General features: G+C 35.0%; 1 protein-coding gene across 1 annotated transcript in view; it reads left to right on the forward strand.

Annotated features, from left to right (window-relative positions):
* Positions 1-21,327, forward strand: part of LOC145240061 (small VCP/p97-interacting protein-like) — a 30,855-nt gene extending 9,528 nt beyond the window's left edge. Inside the window, exons 2-3 of the mRNA XM_080103683.1 lie at positions 12,968-13,141; positions 17,917-21,327. Coding sequence (XP_079959809.1) covers positions 12,968-13,141; positions 17,917-17,931 — 189 coding nt within the window. The 3' untranslated portion in view covers positions 17,932-21,327. The remainder of the gene's footprint in view (positions 1-12,967; positions 13,142-17,916) is intronic.
* The last annotated feature ends 990 nt before the right edge of the window (positions 21,328-22,317 follow it).

The raw sequence follows: 22,317 nt of genomic DNA on the forward strand, positions 1-22,317 counted from the left end.
CCCACGGGACAGAGTTAGACACCAGAGTTTTTCAATGTGAAGAAAAGGAACAACAATAAAAATTGTCTCAGTCGTGAAATATTTCTCCTCCACTGACAGAGAACAAGAAATGCATCTGAAGAACAGATACTACACTTTGATATATTAAAGTTTTTATTCATAAGAAAAAAAAATACAATGAAAAATGAACAAAAAATTTAGGCACAAAGCCAACTCAAAAAGAAGGGGGGATGGTAAAAGCCAAGTACGTCCAAGTATGGAGTACTGCTGCCACATCTGGGCAGGAGCTGTTAAAAACAGCATATCCTGCCTTGACAGAGTACAAAATAGACATTGTGGCTTAGTGGGGGATGCCCTTTTCTCTTCCCTGCAACCTCTCTCTCACAGAAGAGACGTTGCGAGCCTGTCTTTGTTTTATCGTTACTTCCATGGCAAGTGCTCGTCTGAGCTTCAATCTCTGGTCCCCCCTTGCCAATCTTTCACAAAAAACACCCGTCTAGCTGAAACCACTGTCAAAAATGTTCCCCACTCTTTATCTGTGCCAAAACCAAAATGTAGATTCCATGAGCAAAGCTTCTTTCTTAGAAGTGCACGCCTGTGGAACTCTGTTCCGTCTGCCTGTTTCCCACCTGACTACAACTTGGATGTCTTCAAGTCCAACATAAACAAATTCCTGATAAACTGCCCCTTTAAATAAGACACTTTATCAAATCTCCATTACTAACGATTACTATGATATTATCCCATTGATTACTGTACACGCAATAATCCTTATCCTCAAGTAGCTTCTGGGCCTTGATAAGTGGTAACTTCCATGTTAAAAAAAAAAAAAAGTTGGTTCATCTCGTCTCTGTTTAATACTTTAAAAGATTTCTCTCTCAGCCAGCATCTTTTATCATATTTACCCTTTTTAATGTGTGTGCGTGTGTGTGGGGGTCCTACTTAAACCCAATTTTAAAACATTTTCTTTTTATTTACACAAAAAATACAAAAAGGATAACAATATTAATAAGATTTCATTTGTGATCCGAAGGCCAAGAACGTCTTCTCTGATAGGGTTGATATTTGTTTGCTGTCCACCACAGCAAAGTGTGACACAAGGCTGGAAGGTGGAAATGAGGCAAGTTTTCCTAAAGGAGGGGCTTTCTTATGGAGTCAAGTTGTCAAAGTGTATGATTTTTTAAATTTATAGTTTTGAACAGTCATTATTGGAATGAGTGCACTTCTTTTGAAGAAAACATTTTTATAGAAATTCTAATCACACATAATAATTTTTTTTTATTACTAGCAGGCCGTCTGGCATTGCCCGGTCAAAAAATACACAAAAATATTTTATTTTAATTCATACAGAAACTGAGATGTGTGCATGTAAGTATTATGTTTTTTTTTTAAACAGTTGTAAAAAAAAAAAAAAAAAAAGAAAATACTCGGCCTGAGATTGAAACCAAATCCTAAAGACATTTGAGTCAAGTATGATAACCATTAAGCCAGCTTGACAAGATCTTTAAAATGTGTTTTCAAACCTACTTATTCTTAACATAATGAATCTGTCATGTGAACGATTCATACATGCGCATTTGTGGAACAGTTAGCAAACAGATAAAAATCCTACGACCCTCACATACCAATTTTTCGATTCTGACTCCTTAGCAGCTTGTTTTTCCAGATGAAAACCGATTAAAAAGTTTTCCAGATGTTTGAATATGCTATTTACGAAATTTCAAGTCTACAGATCAAAAATCTGTTGAGTATATAGGTTGATAAGTGTGCTCACATATGCACATATTCTCACTTTTATAAATATATAGATCAACTTTATTGTTTGGACAGTCATTATTGGAATGTGTATAAAAAACTTGTTTTTCTGAAATTGCATTCTCTCCCCCTGATGTGCACTCTTCAAATTAAAACCAAAAATGTTCGCCCATGGCAATAATGCACAAGTGCCAATTTTTCTTTTTTTCTTTTTTTTTTTTTTTATATAGAATGAATTCTGGATAAGCACTAGAGAGTATCTTATTGTGAGAGTATCTTATTGTGAGAGTATCTTATTGTGAGAGTATCTTATTATGAGAGTATCTTATTGTGAGAATTGTGAGAGTATCTTATTGTGAGAGTATCTTATTGTGAGAGTATCTTATTGTGAGAGTATCTTATTATGAGAGTATCTTATTGTGAGAATTGTGAGAGTATCTTATTGTGAGAGTATCAGATTGTGAGAGTATCTTATTGTGACGAATAAATGTAGAATTAGTATTATGGGGATGAGCCGGATGCAAAGAAATTTTTTCAGTAAAAAGGTCTGTAGGTTTTATAATCAATTGTAAGAATACAAGAGACCTGTTCTGCGGCTCATCCCCATAATACTTCTTTCATTACAAAACACCCTAAAGTATAACCCAAAACTGATATGAACACAAACCCTAAAAATTAACAACAGCCTCTCTAAAACTGGTGAACGGAATTCCATAGGTCCTCCGTTCCTGCCTCCAAATCTCAAAGGGTCTGGATACACTCCTTCAAATGTCCAGTCAAAATTAATACACAAAGGTGAGACGTCTAATTGGATATCCTGAGACCAAATAATCTTACTAGGGATAATCTCCAAAAAAAAAAAAAAAGAAACACATTTAATGTTTATGATCGTTAGTCAGAAATTGAATTATCATTGGTTTAAACTTTATTAGTTTACAACTGAAACGGATTAAATAAATAAATTCTACATTTATTCGCCACAATCTGATACTCTCACAATCTGATACTTTCAGATTTTGAGAGCAGACAGAGAGCTCCTAGGTAGGAACGAAGGACCAAGAAAAGAATAAGGACCCCAACTGACGTGTGAAAGAAGAAACAAAAATATAGATTTTGGTAGACACCGGTTTAACCTTGACCTTCACACATGAAAATGGCCTCTGAAAAGAATATAAAATAACTCGTTGCAAATATAAATCTAGGTAGCTTTGTCAGCATTCCCTGGTAAGGAGTCTCAGACAACAAGCGATAAATTAGCTCCTCCTGAAAGCCAGATGGCAAGGCATGGGAGGGGGAACGTCTTAGGGCTACCAAGAACTTTTGTATCAGTCCGACAGCAAAAATTTGACTCAGAGGGAAGTATTGTAATTATAAAAGTTCATTATGAGTAAGCGGGCAAGTTCTCCTATACCCAAATATTGTTGTTTATAAAAGGGTTTTGTTTTTGTTTCCCTTTTTTTTAGAAAATGTTATTTGGTTTGGCAATTCATGTCAAGATTAGCTCCTCTAAGCATACTTTGGACCAAGCAGAGTTCATCAGCGTACATTTCATAAGAGTACTTGTAAAACAGACACAAGGATTCAACATTGCGGTGATGAGACAGAGGTTGGAGCTTGGCTGATAGTGCTGTAATATTGTGACCTTTTGGCTGTGATCATAGCGTAATATCTGTGTTAACTATGGCAAGCAGGGCCAGGGGTCAAAACATTATTATTATTTGATTTGAGTGACAGTAGGTCTCTGGATCAATTATTATGATTAGAAAAATAAACAATTTGATTGGGCAAAAGTGATTGACAGCTGAAACAACAAATGTGAAAATCGAAAATAGATGTAAACATGATTTTTGGTTTGCGTAAACAAATAACTAGATTGAGGTTACATCAGCTGTTGGTCTGAGACATGTAACGAGATGAAGATTTGGGGAGGTTCTAGTCAGTTGTTAGCTGGACATCAGAGAGAATGGATGACTCAAGAGGGGAGTTGGTCTCTCCATCATGCGGGGAGCGGCGTTTCCTCAGGCAGCCAAGATGTAAAGACGTAATCTTTGAAGATGTCAGCTGAAATCATGGAAATAAATCTTCGTAAATAATTCGGGTATGTCTTGTGTTATTTACATCTTTTAAAAAGAACTGTTTGTCTACAACTGTTTCGATACGTCCACGTCAATCGTTTCCTGTTAGAACTGTTGCATAAATGTTAAAATATACACACTAGACGATCAACTAAACAATATAACGTATATACATACACATATTTACACAAACATGAATATACATGTATAAAATATAAACCCCACTATTCACCATGTACATTGTTTGGAACATATTCATATACACACACAATGTAACAGTGTGAGACCTATTATCTATTTATATATAAAAGTGAACGTGTCTGTGTGTCTGTGTGTCTGTGTGTGTACATTTCCCTACGCAATAACTCTGTCAATTTTAAGTTTACAGACTCGAAATTTGATATACAGGGTACTGAGATTTGGGAAAATCTTTGTGATCAGTTTTAGGCCAGAAATTTGGCTGTTAAGGGGCAAAGTTTAACGATGTGACCTTTGAGAACTCTACCAAACTCCTCTGACAATTTTGGGCCTAAACACTTGAAATTTTAGATATAGGTTCCTTGGACATGGATCTAACTTAATAACTTGATTTGAGCCCAAAACAATAAATGTTAAAGGGTCATAATAGGGGTCAAAGTTAAAAATATTGACAGTTTTTTTTTTTTTGCTCAACATACACCTCCAAACACTCGGGCAACGCCGGGCTGAAATGTTAGTATTTGAGACAGTTGTTTGCATTTATTAATTGAATCTCATTTGATCAGCTACAAGCTGAGCAAAGAGAAAAGTGAAACTACTATGAAGTATAAGACGACACCTACTCCCACATTAACAAACAATTTCAGTTAAGCTTGTAATTTGAGATAAAAAAAAAATTCAACACATCCATGTGAGAGAAGTCATATCGAAGTCATATAGAAGTCATATAGAAGTCGGTCGCAAAATGGAAGGTAAAATAAAGAAGTTATAAAAATTAACATTTCTTTCCTCTTTCGGAGAGCAGCCTGCTGAATTGGTTTGGTCACATTACGATGGAACCTTTGAAGAATGGCATCCAAAATTTTGGCACGTTCATATTAATGATAATAAGCTTCCGGACACAATCTCTTAACTAGATAGCCAAGCAAGGCTATCTTCACTTGAGGATATATTGCTCTAAGAAAATACTTTTGGCAGCTGATCTTTATTATTTTTCTGTTCAATTCTTCACTGTCTAAATTTCTGGCAACCTACAACCAATGGTGCAGGTCACTTAAATACATAGTGTTGTTTATATTTGTTTTCGTTTAATTTCACAATCCTTTTGTTACAAATCATCATCATCATCATCATCATCATCATCACCACCACCACCACCACCACCACCACCACCACCACCACCACCACCACCACCACCACCACCATGGTCTTACATCATCATCATCATCATCATCATCATCATCATCATCATCATCATCATCATCACCACCACCACCACCACCACCACCACCACCACCACCACCACCATGGTCTTACATCATCATCATCATCATCATCATCATCATCATCATCATCATGGTCTTACATCATCATCATCATCATCATCATGGTCTTTCATCATCATCATCATCATCACCATGGTCTTACATCATCATCATCATCATCATCATCATCATCAACCATTATTATAGGCGTTGGTCTTACATCATCATCATCACCATGGTCTTACATCATCATCATCATCACCATGGTCTTACATCATTATCATCATCATCATCAGTCGTGTGTTGGGCTGCAATAAATCCCCTCCACGTTCACCTGTCCTGAGTCAGCCAACAATGCTGCATAACTTTCCTCTCCCTTTCCACCGTTCTTAACGTCCTTCTTCATCCTACTTTTAACATCCTCTCACTTTGGTCACCAGCATTCATGCGAGTTTCACTTGACTCACACACACACGCTGAAGTAAGGGTTCTCTTTGTTGCCATTTCTGTAACATACTTGTTTTATGAGAAAGAGTCGTTAGCCCTATGCTCAATCTCCAACAGGGATCACTCTTTGTCTGGTTTCTATCCGTCAACCTTTCTGGCAAGGGTGACCCTGCCAGGAGGTTTCGCTCCTGCCAGCATAGCTCTAGGGATCATTGAAACGCTCTAGCTCCTTCACTGTGACAAGGTGGTAATTCAAAAAGGAGGGTACTACATAGGTATGTGCAAAATCGGGTATGTTGTTTCGTCACCCGATGTTTACAAAGGTTTTGCCCGGAGCTGTTTCTGCAAAATGGAGCAATTTTTTTTTTTTTTTTTTTTTTTTCAAATTGTATTTTTTAAAAATAATCCAGCAAACAAGAAAATTTAAAAAAAAACAATTTGGAACAAAAAAAAAAAAACCTCATTTTATTTTACAGATTTTGGGCACAACTTTTGTAAGCACCAGGTCATAGAACTTGAAGATAACCACAAAATCAGTGGCTCATACCCAAAATATAAAAACATTTTTCACTCCTGCCTTTGATTAAAAATTCACCAAAATTCAAGAAATCAACTAATTTTAATGAAATTTTCAGTATTTATTAATTAACTAGCGGGGGGGGGGGAACCCGGCGTTGCCCGGGTGTTTGTAGGTGTGTGTATGGGGGGGGGATAAGTAATAACCCTGAAACGATGTTAAAAAAATCGGAAAAACCAAAACCCCAAAAAAAAAAAAACAGCGAAAAATAAAGCCGCTGTGTGTATAGGGGGGGGGGGAGTAAACTAAAGAATAAGCGAAGTAAAAAACATAAAGAAACGTTGCCCGCGTGTCTAAAGATGTAAAAGAAAAAACAATAGTTTTGGTCATGAGGCTGGATTGAACCCAGGAGCCTTGATGCGGAGGTTAAACAAACTCCAACCACTTAACCATGTAGGCCAAGAGTAAGAGGAATTGATTATAGTGTTAAAGTAAGGCTTATAAAGCGAGTGAAAGAGGTTTGATTGACAGATAGCCACTAAATGAGGTCATCGCGGGAGCGTTACGAGATGACGTAGCAGTATTTTATTTTTTTTGTTTTACTTCACATTAGCGTTTATTAAATTACGTATTTCGTTTCCTGTCTAGACATCTCTCTGCGTTTGTGTATGTGTCTCTCTCTTTCTCTCTCTCTCTCTCTCTCTCTCTCACTTCGTCTTCCTTACTCTGAAGACTGTTACTAAAAAAGAAAATGGCGTTTGGCTGTTTTTTTTTGTAAAAACTTTGATCGTTAATATTTTTTGTAAGCATATTTTTTTTTTACTTCACATTTTTGGCTTGTTATTTTTCATTTAACTATCGTATCTAAGTATTTTTAATGTGCTAATAACTTTGGTAACGTTGTCATAGCATAGAAGTTCATATTGTAGCTTTTGTGAGGGTTAAATTTTTTTTTTTTACCGATAACAACATTTTTAAATTTGAAATTCAGACTGCCATTAGAGCTTGCTGACGTCAAGATCACGTGACATGACTCAGCGGGTTTTAAATACAAGTTGACCCAAAATAAACGGCCCCGTGTATACTTTATGTAGAAGAGTTGGCACCTGTATTTTTTGGGGCAGTTATAAATCGATTTAAAAATATGTAATGTTTAACATTAAAATGTCACTTTTTTGGGCCCCTCCCCCCCTGCAGAAAATCAATCAGTTGACGCACTTCTGATGGTCCTTTTGGGCTAATTTTTCGATATTTGTCGTCCGGAGGGTGGGGCTTTAATATGATACCAAGTTTGTGAATTTTTGTTCCGTCGGTCTAAAGTTTTTAGCAGACACACAAACATACATACATACATACATACATACATTTTCGCTTTTATATATATAGAAGATAGATAGAAGATGATTACAGAATCTGATGAAACCATAATTTTTTAAAAACAGTTTCTATCAAGATTAGCTTTTTATAAACTACTACTACTATATAAAAGATAAATGATGCTTGGGCAGTATATTAGAGGAGAAGGCTTTCCGGCATATTATAGGGATCTCAACAGTAAAGGGGTGGGATTTTGCTGCTTGTCAAGTTAGTCAGAAGAATGCATTTGAGGAGTTACAAGTGCTAGGAGTTTATCCAAGCACGTTTCGTGAAAGTACTTGCAAAACAGGCACAAGGATTCAACACTGCAGTGATGAGATAGAGATTGGAGCTTGGCTGATAGTGCGAGGCCTATTATATTTGAGCCTCTTCTTTGAACTCTGTCTAAGAGCGAGAAACTGTTGTTTGCATTTATTAAGTGAATGCTCATTTATTTCTCTATTTTTTTTTTAGAGTAAATAAATTTATAAATATAACAATAATCTGCTGCTGCTGTTGTTGTGGCTGCTGCTGCTGTTGCTGCTGCTGCTGCTGATGCTGCTGCTGTTGCTGCTTGTTGATCCTCGCTTGTTCTCCGAGTTTGAAGGTTGGACATTTAAACAGTTAAACAATAATAAAACAGGTAAAACTCTATAATCATGGACCACCAGTCTCGCCAAGCTCATACGTGTACAATTTTTGTAATTTTTCCAAAGATTCGAGCGCGTATCAAAAGTAAAGGTTGCTATGTCAAAAGAATCCATGCCAACCAAATTGTATTTTCTCTTGGAGTTCAAGAAATAAAAACAAAGAAAAATATTAAAATTCATTCAATATTGTACTGTACCGAAGTTGTAATCACTTTAAGCTGGCTGAACCGACTTCCTCTGAAAGAGGAAGTTCCATGGGAGTCTGAAATTCACAAGCGGTCCCCAGTCGCATGTATACACCCATCAGAGGAGATAACAATGTTAGGTTTTTGAAATTCTTTCAAGGATGTGTTGACATTTTTTAATTTAAAAAAATATTTTGTTCTATTTTCACCCCAAGCAAGACACAATGCCATTTTGGTGTAGAGGACGACTATCGGGGAAGTAGTTGCAGGGATACTATGTAGGGAGTCGAGCAGTAATATGTCTATTCACCTTATACTTGAACTTCTGCATATCAGTACAGTTGGGAAAACAGGAATCCGGAAGGGAGTTCCAGAGACTTTTTTTTTATGTGGGGGGGGGGTCGTCACCACTTATCAAGGCCTGGAAGCCACTCGAGAATAAGGATTATTCTGTGTACAGTAATCAATGGGATAGTATTGTAGCAATCGTTAGCATTGGAGATTTGATAAAGTGTCTTACTTAAGGAGGCGATTCATTAGGAATTTGTTTATGTTGGACTTGAAGACATCCAAGTTGTAGTCAGATGGGAAACAGGGAAACGGAAGAGAGTTCCACAGGCGTGCATTTCTTAGGAAGAAGCTTTGGTCTAGCAGTTCTAAGAAAGAAACTACTAGAGTAGAAGGCCTTCTTACATCTAGGGATCTCTATCGTGTAGGGGTGGGATTTTGCTGATTGTTGGGTTTGTCGGGGGCATTTTTATCGAGGGGTTACAAGGGCTTATAGTTCATCAGAGCATCCACTATTAAAATACTTGTAAAACAGGCAGAGGATGCATCTGCTTACATTCAGCACCTGGAATTTCCAAATGGTCACCCATCTGGTACTGACCAGACTCAACATTGCTTAACTTCAGTGATCTAACGCGAACTGATTATGGCGTATTCAATAATGACAAAAAAGGAAAATATTATGTTACTGAATTTTTTAGATGAGGATTGATAATATTATTTACATTTTTTTTGGATTACTGTTTTTTTTTTTTTTTTTTTTTTTTACATGGGGGTCATCACTTATCAAGGCCCGAAGGCCACTCAGGGATAAGGGTTATTGCGTGTACAGTAATCAATGAGATAGTATTGTAGTAATCATTAGTATTGGGGGTTTTGATAGTGTCTTACTTAAGGGGGCGGTTTGTCAGGAGTTTGTTTATGTTGGACTTGAAGACGTCCAAGTTGTAGTCAGGTGGGAAACAGGCAAGCGGCAGAGAGTTCCAATGGCGTGCAGTTCTAAGAAAGAAGCTTTGCTCATGGAATCTACGTTTGGATTTAGGCACAGATAAAGAATGGGGAAAATTATTGACAGTAGTTTCAGCCAGACGTGTGTTTCTCGTGAAAGATTGGCGAGGGGGGACGAGGGATTGGAGCTCAGACGAGCAGTTGCCATGGAAATAACGATAAAACAAAGAGACTCTTAATGTCTCTTCTGTGAGAGAGAGGTTGCAGGGTAGAGAAAAGGGCATCCCCCACTAAACCACAAAGTCTATTTTGTACTCTGTCAAGGCAGTATAGGCTGTTTTTAGCAGCTCCTGCCCAGATGTGATAACAGAACTCCATCCTTGGACGTACTTGGCTTTTATACAGATAGAGAATTGCATCAGTAGTGAGATATCTTCTGCAGCGGTAGAAGGATCCCACCAGCTTTCCAGCGACCTTAGCAACAGGTTTGATGTATGTGTTCGATTTCAGATCAGGAGTAAAGGTCAAACCCAGAAGCTTGTCAAAACATGGAGCCTCCCCAAGACGAGAGCCATCCATTTCAATTGGTGTCAGATGGGGATCAGAGCGTTGATGATGTAAGGATAGAAGCTTGGTTTTGGATGCATTAAAAGTGACCAGCCACCTCTTCCCCCATTGTACCACGTGCTCAAGATCAGAGGAGAGAGAATTAGAGAGAACTTTGTCATTTACGGCCTTTGATGTGTTTCCGTAGATGGGCGTGTCATCAGCATAAATGTCAACGAATGATTTAAGTATTCTTATCTTGTATGTCAGTCTCACAACATATTGGCCGATGTAACCTCCGACCTTTTCCATTTCATAAAACATTACAAATTTTAAATTAAAAAGATGGTCACACACTTTTAGAAGGCACTTATTTCAAATAAAATTCAAATGAGAAATTTGAAAACTTTGCAGTGTCAGAAATAATAATAAAATCAGTGTATTTACTTTTATTGTTGTTGTAAATCCAATATTTCGCTAAAAATAGCCTCATTAGGGTAGGAAGTCCGGTACATGATTTTTTTTTTTTCGTTTTACCTTGATGAAGGTATTTTTAGCGAAATATTGGACTTACAGCAACAATAAGAAAAATAAAATGATTTTATCATAATTTCCGACACTTCAAAGTTTTCAAATTTCTCATTTAAATTTTATTACAAATTTTGATTTTTAACGGTACTTCTGCAGTTTAAAGCCCATTTTTCAGTGAGTCTCGCTCGGCAATGCCCATCAGATGACGGAAACAGCCGGATTATACTGAGCGAATGGGAGTCAATAAAAAAAAAACGAACAAAAAAGAAAGAAAATAAAACAAATAACCTACCGTAATAAATTTAATAAATTTTACTGTTTTTAAATTTTTTATGGCAACTGTGTTTTTTTCCTGTTTTTATTTATTTATTTTTTTTTTACGGTTCATAAGAATTTTGTTTCTTTGAATTCGCAAACAGATAAACAGATATATTTTATTTTTGTTTGTCTATGGAAAGTTATTTTGGTAATTTTTTACGACTTGCGCCAGCATAGTATAAACACCCCCAACCTCCCCCTGTTAAGAATGGCTTTCGGAATAAACACCCTCAATCTCCTCATGTTAAGAACAACTTTCAGAATAAGCATCCTCAACGTCCCCATATTAAGAATGGCTTTCAGAATAAACACTCCCAACCTCCCCCTGTTAAGAACGGATTTTAAGGTTGGGGGTGTTTATTTTGAAACCCGTTCTTAACATGGGGAGGTTGGACGGTGTAAACACTGACGCAATGATACCACCCTTTCTTTTCTTTTCCTTTTAAACTCTTTCCTTTCTTTTCTTTTTTTTCTTCCAATTTTTACCGTCTGCTCACTCACGTCTCTTTTTGTTTTGTTCCGGCAGTTTCTGCTGTTCACCGGGCATTGCCGAGCAAGACGCACAGAAAAATGGGCTTTAAACTGCAGAAGTATCATTCTAACAACTATGGTTTTGTTGGAGAAAAAAAATAAAAACATTATTTCCACTATTCACCAATAAGAGCCAGTGTCAAAATACTCTGAAGAAGGTCGAAGGTTACATCGGCTGAAACATTGTAAGAATAATAACCATGATGAGAACATTAGTCTGAATATTCCAGATAGTACAAACAGTGGTTAATTAATAAAATGTCATTTTGTAACACTAATATGCAAATATCAGGAATCGTTATCGCCATGTCTTCCTGACTTGGCAGATCGAGAGAACGCTCAAAGCGTTTGCTCAAACAATAATCCGTGATTGGTGTTTGTAAAAACAAGTGAATTCATGATGGTTCCTCATGTCGGGTTAGGATTATTAAAAGACCAAAGCTGTTGAGGAAGTTCTCATGACTGAGCCTATTGCTCCATTCGTCTCCACAACTATCGAGGTCCTGGATATGATCTTAAACTATATCCGATGGTGAGGCCCCAACTTGTGGGCTTTGGGGAGTGTGGAGCCACCCTTTAATTGCCATTGCTCCCAGGTTCACTCTGACCCAGAGTGATAGTACCTGTTAGGGTCCCAACTATGGGTTAAATAGAAACCGACTTGAAAAAAAACAAATATATTCTATTACAAAAAATATTTTTCTTCAAAATCACTGGATTCAGCATTAAATAACCTGAAAAGGGTTGATATGCCGTCAACCAACCAACCAACCAACCAACCAACCAGCAACAACTATCAGTTGGAACGCAAATCTGTTGAGAAGAACAGCATATTTTGATCACTTATGCCCCCCTCCCCCTCCCCCTCCTCCCCACTGATGCTGCCACATCTCCAAACTAATTGAAAAGTTCAACCATATTTGTGCTTAAAATGCTAGCGTATGTTCATTGTTTACCAACTACTTACGTATGATTTAGATTCTTCGTACTACTATTCTCCTTCAGAGTATCATTTTCACAACATTTCGGCCGATGTAACCTCCGACCTTCCTCAGGTATCTCTTGTTGAACTCTGGAATCTTTCTGTACAAAATTTCGAACAGGAGCCTTTATTTAACCCGACAGAGATAGCATGCTCCCATTCCGTCAGCCACGTCTTATTAAAAGTCCTACATTTAATTTGCAATTGTATTTTGAGTGTGGCCCCGCACTAAGGATTGAACCTTCAACCTCAACCTCCATAAGAGTTTAATTTTTTACAACTGAATTTTTAGCAAGTACTTTATCTACTATGCCACAGGTCCTGACCTAACATAACCCTTTACAAATTCTTCTAATGCCCGAATTCATTTTGTAGGCCACTCGGAGGAAACAACAAGCAGCAGCAGCGGAAAAGCGGATGAAGGAAAACGAATCCCGTGGCTTGAAAGATCCGGAAGGTGTCAAGCAGAAACTTATAAAAAAAGAAGAATTAGAAAAACGGGAGCGTGAAGCAGAAGCGTCCGGGAATACTGGCGATACAGGCCTCAGGGTGAGTTGTTATGTCTTTGTTTGAAAGATAGGTGTTTCTACATCATAAAAGCGAAATTCGAAAATTGAAATATTGAATTTCAGGTAAAACAAATTGTACTCATTTAATTGTTGTGCCGCAAAGAACATATACAAAAACTACAAAAAACAATAAAATAGAAAAATAATCATCTATGATATAAATCTCACTTGTCTGTTTAGATGTATGTAAACTTTTGACAGAGGCGACAGATTTTCATGAGATCAGTATCGTTTTGAAACTCTGCCCTTCGGACGACAAATATCGGAAAATTGGTTAAAAACATTAATTCCTTCATTCTCAACTGGGCACTTTTCTACAAGGAGGAGTCGCTTTTTTCAACGATATTTTCAAAATTCATCCCCTCTTTTTGATTGACTAGCCTTAATTTAAACCTTCGCCATTTCCGGATAGGCGATGGACGCAACGGCAAAGACGGCACAATTTTTTTTCACATTCTTTCCCTCCTTTGCAGTACAGGTTTGAGCCTGCCTGCCTACTACCACTTTTTTTTTTTTTTGCTCAACACACACCTCCAAACACCCGGGCAACGCCGGGCACCCAGGCTAGTTAATGATAAACAGTTTTTGAGTTTTAGATAAAGGTTATATGAGGAACAAATATGTCCGACATTTTTAATTGTGTTTGCGTCACGGGGCTTAAGCAAAAGGGGAAGTAATTCAGTTACCAGAATTTCAGAACTTAATTATTTCCCCTGTCAACTTTTTGTTTTTTTGTTTTTTTTACTAGCATTTCAGACCGGCGTTGCCCGGGTGTTTGGAGGTGTGTGTTGAGCAAAAAAAAAAAAAAAAGGTCAATTTTTTAAACTTTGACCCCTATTATGACCTTTTAACATTTATTGTTTTGGGCTCAAATCAAGTTATTAATTAGATCCATGTCCAAGGAACCTATATCTAAAATTTCAAGTGTTTGGTAGAGTTCTCAAAGGTCAAATCGTTGAATTTTGACTCCTTAACAGCCAAATTTCTGGCCGAAAACGTATTACAAAGATTTTCCCAAATCTCAGTACCCTGTATATCAAATTTCGAGTCTGTAGACTTAAAATTGACAGAATTATAGCGTAGGAAAATGTACACAGACACACAGAGACACATTCACTTTTATAGATAGACTAGCATTTCAGCTCGGCGTTGCCCGGGTGTTTGGATGAGTATGTTGAGCAAAAAAAAAAAGTGGTAGTAGGAAGGCAGGCTCGAACCCATACCGCAAAGGAGGAAAAGAACGGGAAAAAAAATCTGACGTCTTTGCTGTTACGACCACCGCCAAACTGGAAGTGACTCATGTTTAAATTAAGGCTAGACAATCGAAAGGAGAGGATGACTTTCAAAAATATTGGCAAAAAAAGCGACCCGTCCCCTCCCTGTAGAAAAGTGCCTAGTTGAAGGTGATATTAATGATTTTAACCAATTTTTCAATATTTGTTATCTGAAAGATCGAACTTCAAAATGATACTGATCTTGTAAAAATCCGTCACCTCTGTCGAAAGTTTTAAGCAGACATGCAAACATACATACATTTATATATTGGTAACTAAAAATTGTCAACCCAAACCGATTAAAAAGCTTGCCCTGACTCTGAATACCCTTTATGTCAAATTTCAAATGTTTAGACCAGAAATTGTTTGAGTAATTTGGTAGAGACCGCAGAGGTCAATTTTTTAAACTTTCACCTCTATTATTGACCCTTTAACATTTATTGTTTTTGGCTCAAATCAAGTTATTAAGTTAGATCCATGTCCAAGGAACCTATATCTAAAATTTCAAGTGTTTGGTAGAGTTCTCAAAGGTCAAATCGTTGAATTTTGATCCCTTAACAGCCAAATTTCTGACCGAAAACGGATCACAAAGATTTTCCCAAATCTCAGTACTCTGCATATCAAATTTCGAGTCTGTAGACATAAAATTGACAGAGTTATTGCGTAGGGAAATGTACACAGACACACACACAGAGACACGTTCACTTTTATAGATAGATAGATAATAGGTCTCACACTGTTACATTGTGTGTGTATATGAATATGTATAACAAATAATTCTGTTTCACAAAATTATTTTATTCACTGGAAAAAAATATTCAGCATTTGTGTTCAAACGTTCTTTTTTTTATGGAAACTGATTTAATTTTTAACAATTCGAGATTTCATTTTTAACAATTTGAGATTTATTTTTTAACAATTTGAGATTTATTTTTATTTTTAAATTGTAAGTAAAAAGACAAAATGATTTTCTTCTTTCTTTTCGTTTCTTTATAGTCACATTTGTAAGTTATCGAAATCACCAAAATGTTTATGGTTATCTTTTTATTATTAACTAGTGGGAGGGGGGTACCTGGCATTTCCCGGGTGTTAAGGGGTGTGTGTGTTTTTGGGTAAATCAAAACAAAAATCGTTGCCTGGGCGTTTGTTTAACAAAAAAAAAGTTTTGGTAGGTATGTAGGAAGGATTGAACCCAAAGCCTTGACGCGCAGTTGGAAAATAATAAAGTATGAAAAAAAAAGGTGCGATGTTTAGCGGAAACATGTTTGAATTTATTTAAGTAAGATTAAGAATTGGCAGGTGCTCGTACTTGACGACTTAATGAAGTCAACTTTCTGTGCGGGGCAGTATTTTATTTACTGCAGGTCTGTTCGCTTCTTTTTTTTATACGAAAATTTGAATCCACATGCGGTGATCGAAAGATGTTGAATATTTAACTTTTGAAAGTCGGGCAAATTAAATAGACAGGCGACCCCCATTGTTAACTCGTAGATATTATGATTTCGACGTGATATAAAAAGTTTTAAGAATGAGCGACGGCTGATCGCTTCTCAGAAAAAAGCCTTTCTCGGACATACACGAAAACACACACACACACACACACACACACACACACACACACACACACACACACACACACACACAAACATTTTCACTTTTATATATATAGATAAATGAGAACAATTTTTTTTTGTGTTCATAACAAATGAATGAAATGTTTATTATTTTTATGTTCCAAACATTTCAAGTAGCAAACTTCACAGTGTGATGACGGAGCAAAAAAGTATAAAAATAAAAATAAAACCTGAGTAAAATGAAACACGTTTTCTGTGTATTTACTGGGCGTACATATGCAGTGCTGTGTCCATTTGCAAATCAAGTATAAGATAACGAAATTACAGAAAAAAGTCCCTATTTACTTGCCTCCCCTTAAAGGAGCAGAGTTAAACTCAGGGGTCATTGAATTTATTGACAAGGGCTTTTTTTCTAAAGCAATTACTCTTGATATGTCAAAGTCATTTGATAGAGCTTGGCATAAAGGTTTACTTTACAAGATTTCCAGCTATAAAAAATGTCCTCTCAACCATCCAATTCTTTCGTGTTGATAGATTTATTAAAGCAATCATCGATGAGCGGAAGTTCAAAGCTCGTAGTATTAACAATGGTGTGCTTCAGGAATCCATCTTGAACTTAACTCTCTTCCTGATCTTCATCGATGATCTCTCAAATCATTCCGAGATTATTTGTCGACATTTATGCAGACGACACTATCACCTATGGCAACAACTAAGATCTCTCTGATTTTCTGTCTTCTGATCTTGAGCATATCATGTAATGGAACAAAAGATGACTGGTTAATTTTAATACATCCGAAACCAAGTTTCTATCCTTTCTCTACCAACGCTCTGATCGTCACTTTGCTCAAATTCAAATGTATTGCTGTCATCTTAAGGGAGCATTCTGCTTTGAAAAGCTTCTGAGACTAACTTTTATTTCTTGACCTGAAATGGAAGACTTGCATCAAATCCATTGTAAAAGTCGCTGGAAAAAATGGTTGGATCATTCTACCGCTCCATAAGGTATCTCGCTTCCAAACCAATTCTCTATATGTATAAGAGACAAATACATTCTAAGATAAAGCACTGTTGCCACATTGGGGGAGGAGCCGTTTTCCTGCCTTGACAAAGTGCAAAACCAACTTTGAAATCTAGTGGGTGATACGCTTTTATCCTCTCTTCTTCCTCTTTTTCACAGAAAAGATGTGAATTTGTCTCTGGTCTATTGTTTTCATGGCAAGTGCTCGACTGAACTTCAAGCTATGACCCCCCCCCCCCGCTCTGTAAAATATTTGTAACAAACACTCATCTAACTACAACCACTATCAACAATTTCCCTTACTTATTATCTGTGCCCAAAAATAAACGAAAATTCTATAAGCAAAGTTTTTTTTCCTAGAACTTCTCATTTGTGGAACACAATACTGCAGGACTGCTTCCCAGCTGATTACAATATGGTCATTTTAAAGCTGTACACTTAAATAATCAATTTCTACTATTACTGACCATCACAGTGTTGTCTCACCGTCCACCTTACATTCATAAACCTTTATCCTCGAGTGGCCCTTTAGACTTGATAAGCAATGACTTCCTAGTTTTAAAAAAAAAGGTTTCAATTCGAGGGAAAATTTAACTCCTCGAAAAGGGCACTCTGGATTGAGACAAAAGTAGAAATTGCCTCAGTCTAGAACGATTTTCCTTCATTGACAAATGACTTAAAAGATGATCAAGACAATTACATAAAATTCTTACGCTTTTTACAATTTTTTTCAAATAAATGTTCGTGTCGACCAAAGGGAAGCAACCGTTCATTCGATGACTTCATAAAATAACGAGTTGCTTCCCTTTATCCCAGATATTTTTCTATTATTTGTTTTTGTAACGTATTCATAATTTTATATTTTCTTCTTTTTCTTTTCTTCTAGTGGACTGTGAATTGATCGAATGCTTCAGATGTTAAGCGGCAAAATCTCCAAAGATCTAAAAAAAAAAAAAAAAAAAAATCGAAAAAAAAAATCGAAAAAAAAAAAAATCTAAGAAAATAAAACCCAACAAAAGAAGATTTTGAATCCCTGCTTTAAACTTTACAAGCAAAACTCCATATTTTCTAGTTTGCTTGGGTTGGTAATTTAGTTCCCGCCGTTTTTTAAATTTAAATGGTTTTAAAAAAAATGTTGCTTATTCAGATTGATACTCGTAGCGATAAACAAAAATGAAGAAAAATCTTTACAGCGCAACCCGAATATAAGATACCCCAACTATAACCCCCCCCCGGATATAAGATACATTTTCTCTGTTCCCAAATTAGAGCCTGTATTAATGTACAGTGTAATCCGGATATAAGTATAACCCGGATATAAGAGAGCTGTATGGACCAGAGAACTCGTCTCTTATATCCGGGTTTCACTGTATTAGTCATGGGATGAAGATTATACATTCCAAAAATCACAAAAATTGATCAAGCAGTTTTTGTTTTTTATGAAAAACAAATTTGCTGCTTTTTACCAATAAGTAACAGACGACGTAACGTTTTTCCAGAGAACATAAGGAGAGGTAATAAGTGATTATTTTGACAGTTTCAATGTGCGTTAGGGTTGTCTGCCCTTGTCCACTGATTCGTTGGATGCTTTTTCACCCGAATCGAAACAGAGTAAAATTTGATTTTCTTTAATCAATAAAAAAAGGTCAGTGTCTATATTCTTTTTAACTCCTCAAAAAAACCTTTACAATCACAACTTTTATAGGTTTTAAAAAGTGCTGAAAACGAATATAACATTTAAATCTGGCGCAAAAAAATGATTTTCAAGATATGAAGAAATTAATTTATCAAAAAGTGAGGATCACTTTTCTATATAAATTTAATGTAAAATTATATTGAAAAGTGATCCCCACTGTTTGAAAAAATAATTTCTTCATATGATGAAAACTATTTCGCTGTGCCAGATTTAAATGCTATGTTTGTTTTTAGCATTCCTGAAAACCTGTAAAAGTCGTTATCGTAAAAGTTATTTTAGGAGTTGGAAAGAATCTAGACATTGACCAAAAAAAACTGCTTGATCAAATTACATGATTTTTGGAAATTTTATCTTTGTCCCATCACTGGTACGTACATCATACAAATATTTCTTTATTGTTTTTAATTTTAAATGCCGCCCGAAGTGCCAATCTGAATAAGCACCCCGAAAAGAAAAACAATCAATCTCCATAGTTGTTTACTGCTTCTTGCCAAGGTTCAACAAGATTTTTAATACCTCATTGGTAGGAATAAAAAAAAAAAAAATAAATAAAAACAATGATATTTATTCAGAATAAGGATTATCTTATCGTCAGAATTTTTGAGATGATGGCTGATTGTTTTTATTACTTGTTTTATCGGACTATTGCTCTCATCTTGAGTGTTATTTGTGTAACATTTTGGTCAGTGTAGCCTCCAACCTTTGTCAGACATCTTGAAAAAGAAAAGAGAAAAATTACTGGCTCTGTAGATGGTTTTGTATTCTAGAAGCTGTTTTCTTTGTTTTTTTTCACCACCTTTCCAGATCAAACACAAATATATGGGCACCTCTAATTATAAGGAAAAACAAAAGTTATACACTATACAGCCCTTTCTTAAATTTATGTTAATACAGTACCTCCTTAAAATTTCAACAGTATAAGGGAGATAATCCCGTTAAATGTATTAAAGTTACCTTCCCTTGTTAACCAAAAATGTTTTTCACACACACGAAACCACAGTGAAAAAAAAACAAAAACAACTCCAAGAATACAAAACCATCTACGGAGCCAGTAACTTTTCTCCTTTCTTTTCCAAGATGCCTGACGAAGGTCAGAGACTACACCAACCGAAACGATGCACAAATAACAATTAAGATCAGAACAATATTCTGATGAAAGTAATACAAGAACCATCTTATCGTCAGAAATTTTTCAGACAGATGACATAAAATGCCGAAAGCTGCCAAAATGCTGAACCAATGAAATCACAGCAGCCAGCATCATTTAAGAAAATATTTATTTGCTATCATTGTTTTTTTTGTTTTTTTATAAAAACAAAACTAAATATTTATCTTCATTTGAACAAAAGAAAAATCATAAAATAAAATCAAATAAAAAATCAAAATAATTAATTTGCCATCAATTGTTTGTTATTCAAAAGATAACTTATAGAAGCAGTATTCCCGTCTGTAATTTTTTTATTTTCATTTGTTTTTCATTTTTTTTTTCAGTGGATTATTATCGAATGGTCACCAATTTACAAGATTATAAAAAATCCCCAAAATTTCAATAATTAACATTGTTTATGAGGTGTTCTGTTTCTAATACAACATTCTCATAAATTGATTCTCTATTTTGGAAGCATTGACTTATTTCCGATAAATTTCACAAATTTAGCCTTTTTTTTTTAAAGCAGTTTGACCTTAAAAAAAGCTTAGAAAAAGGCTAAATTTGTGAAATTTGGCCCCAAAAAGTCAATGGTTTTAAAATAGAGGATAGATTTACTAGAAAGCTGTATTAGAAACAGAATACCACTTTAAAAAATGTTAAATATTGAATTTTTTTTTTTTATTATAATCTGGTTGATTAATGACCATTCGATTATAATCTGGTGAAAAAATGAAAGAAAGACAAAAATAAAAAAAATTACAGAGGAGGTATCGTTTCTATGCATGTGCCTAAATATCTACTCATGAAACTTACCTTACAATGAGTGTTTTCTTTTAATTTGAATTTTTAAAGTTTTGTAAAAGTTGTCTAATTGTATTTTCTTTGTAACAACTAAAAGAATACTTTTTTTCATTTTTCAATTAATTTTTTTATCAAATTATTTTCATAATAACGTGAAAAATATATTTTTCATTGAAAAAATTGGCTAGCGTTTGCGCGAAGAAAAAAAAAATCACAAAATTTTTGTTCAGGACCTTTCGAGATTTTATGTAAACTGCAATACGATAACACTATCCTTATTCTGCATAAAAGAAAAAAATAAAAGCAAAAAATATCGAAAATAATAATTATTTTCTAACTTGACATTCCATTTTTATGATCTGAAAATAAACAGAAATTAAATTAACGTAGAAAAAAAAAAAATTTGAAAAAGAGAAACAAAATTTGAAAAAAGAATAGATTAGAATGAAAAAATGGCAGGGACTTCGTTGCCAACTCAATATAATTCTTACTTGATAACTTACATTGAATTTTTTTAATTTAAAAAATTTTTTTTTGTGTGTTATGGTGACGAAGGATGATGTTGAGATTGGAGCGGAGGGATGCAGTCCATAATCATTGATCGTGATCACAACGGAAAATAATAAAACAAATCATGACATTTTGTATAATTCTGAATTCTTCTTGTTTTTTATATTCAAAACGTTTCAGCCGTTGGAACTTCCACTTTTCTTCAGCTGTATTTTTTCAAACTTGAAAAAAACTTCTAGTCAAACTCAGGAACGAATATGGAATTTCAAACAGAACCCATTTTTTTTATCAACGAAAATAATTAGTTCTCATTCTGTCAGCTATGATTGAATTGAAAAGTTAATTGTGATTATAATCAGTACTTTAACCATTACGCCATCGGTTCATGCGTACAATTTTAGTATAAATTCTTTATTATTCTTGTCCAGAATTTCCATATATTTAAAAAGCAAAAATAAAAAAATTTGTATGGTATATGCACCCATGATGGAACAAAAATGTCATATTCCAAAAATCACATAAATTGATCAAGTAGTTTTATTTCTATCCAAGAAAATAAATTTCTATAAGTAAGCGTTCACGTCGCCATTTTAAAGAAAAAGGGAGATAACTCAACAATAATTCAAAGTTGTGAGATCAGACTTATAATGCCTATGATTTCTCATTAACCACTTGAAATCGTTTAAAAATGATTTTCTTTATAAAATTAAAATGATTTGATCAATTTATATGATGTTTGGAATATGATATTTTTGTTTCATCACAGGTTAGTACATCACATTGATTTACCTTCATTTTTGTTTTTTAATATAGGGTGATTTCTGAACAAGAACCAAAAAAAGATTCTAAACAAAATATTAAGAAAATCTCACTTACTCTTTGCGCTGGACGCCATATTGTAATTTTAATTGACCCCCCCCCTCTCCTTTCCCATCTCCATCAAAACCAAAAAAAAAAAAAAAAAATTAACGCCAGATGCATTTTTACTTGATGCTTTTAAAAAATTTTTTTTTTTTGTCTCAGGAAAATCTGTGAAACAATGTGAACTTTTGCAAATAATTTATTATCTTGAGTTTTTAACAATTTTTATTTATTTATAATTTATTATTTTGAGTTTTTAACAATTTTAT

The sequence above is a fragment of the Euprymna scolopes genome, chromosome 19 (assembly GCF_053919585.1).
Source record: "Euprymna scolopes isolate OS-2025 chromosome 19, ASM5391958v1, whole genome shotgun sequence".
Taxonomy (NCBI): domain Eukaryota; kingdom Metazoa; phylum Mollusca; class Cephalopoda; order Sepiida; family Sepiolidae; genus Euprymna; species Euprymna scolopes.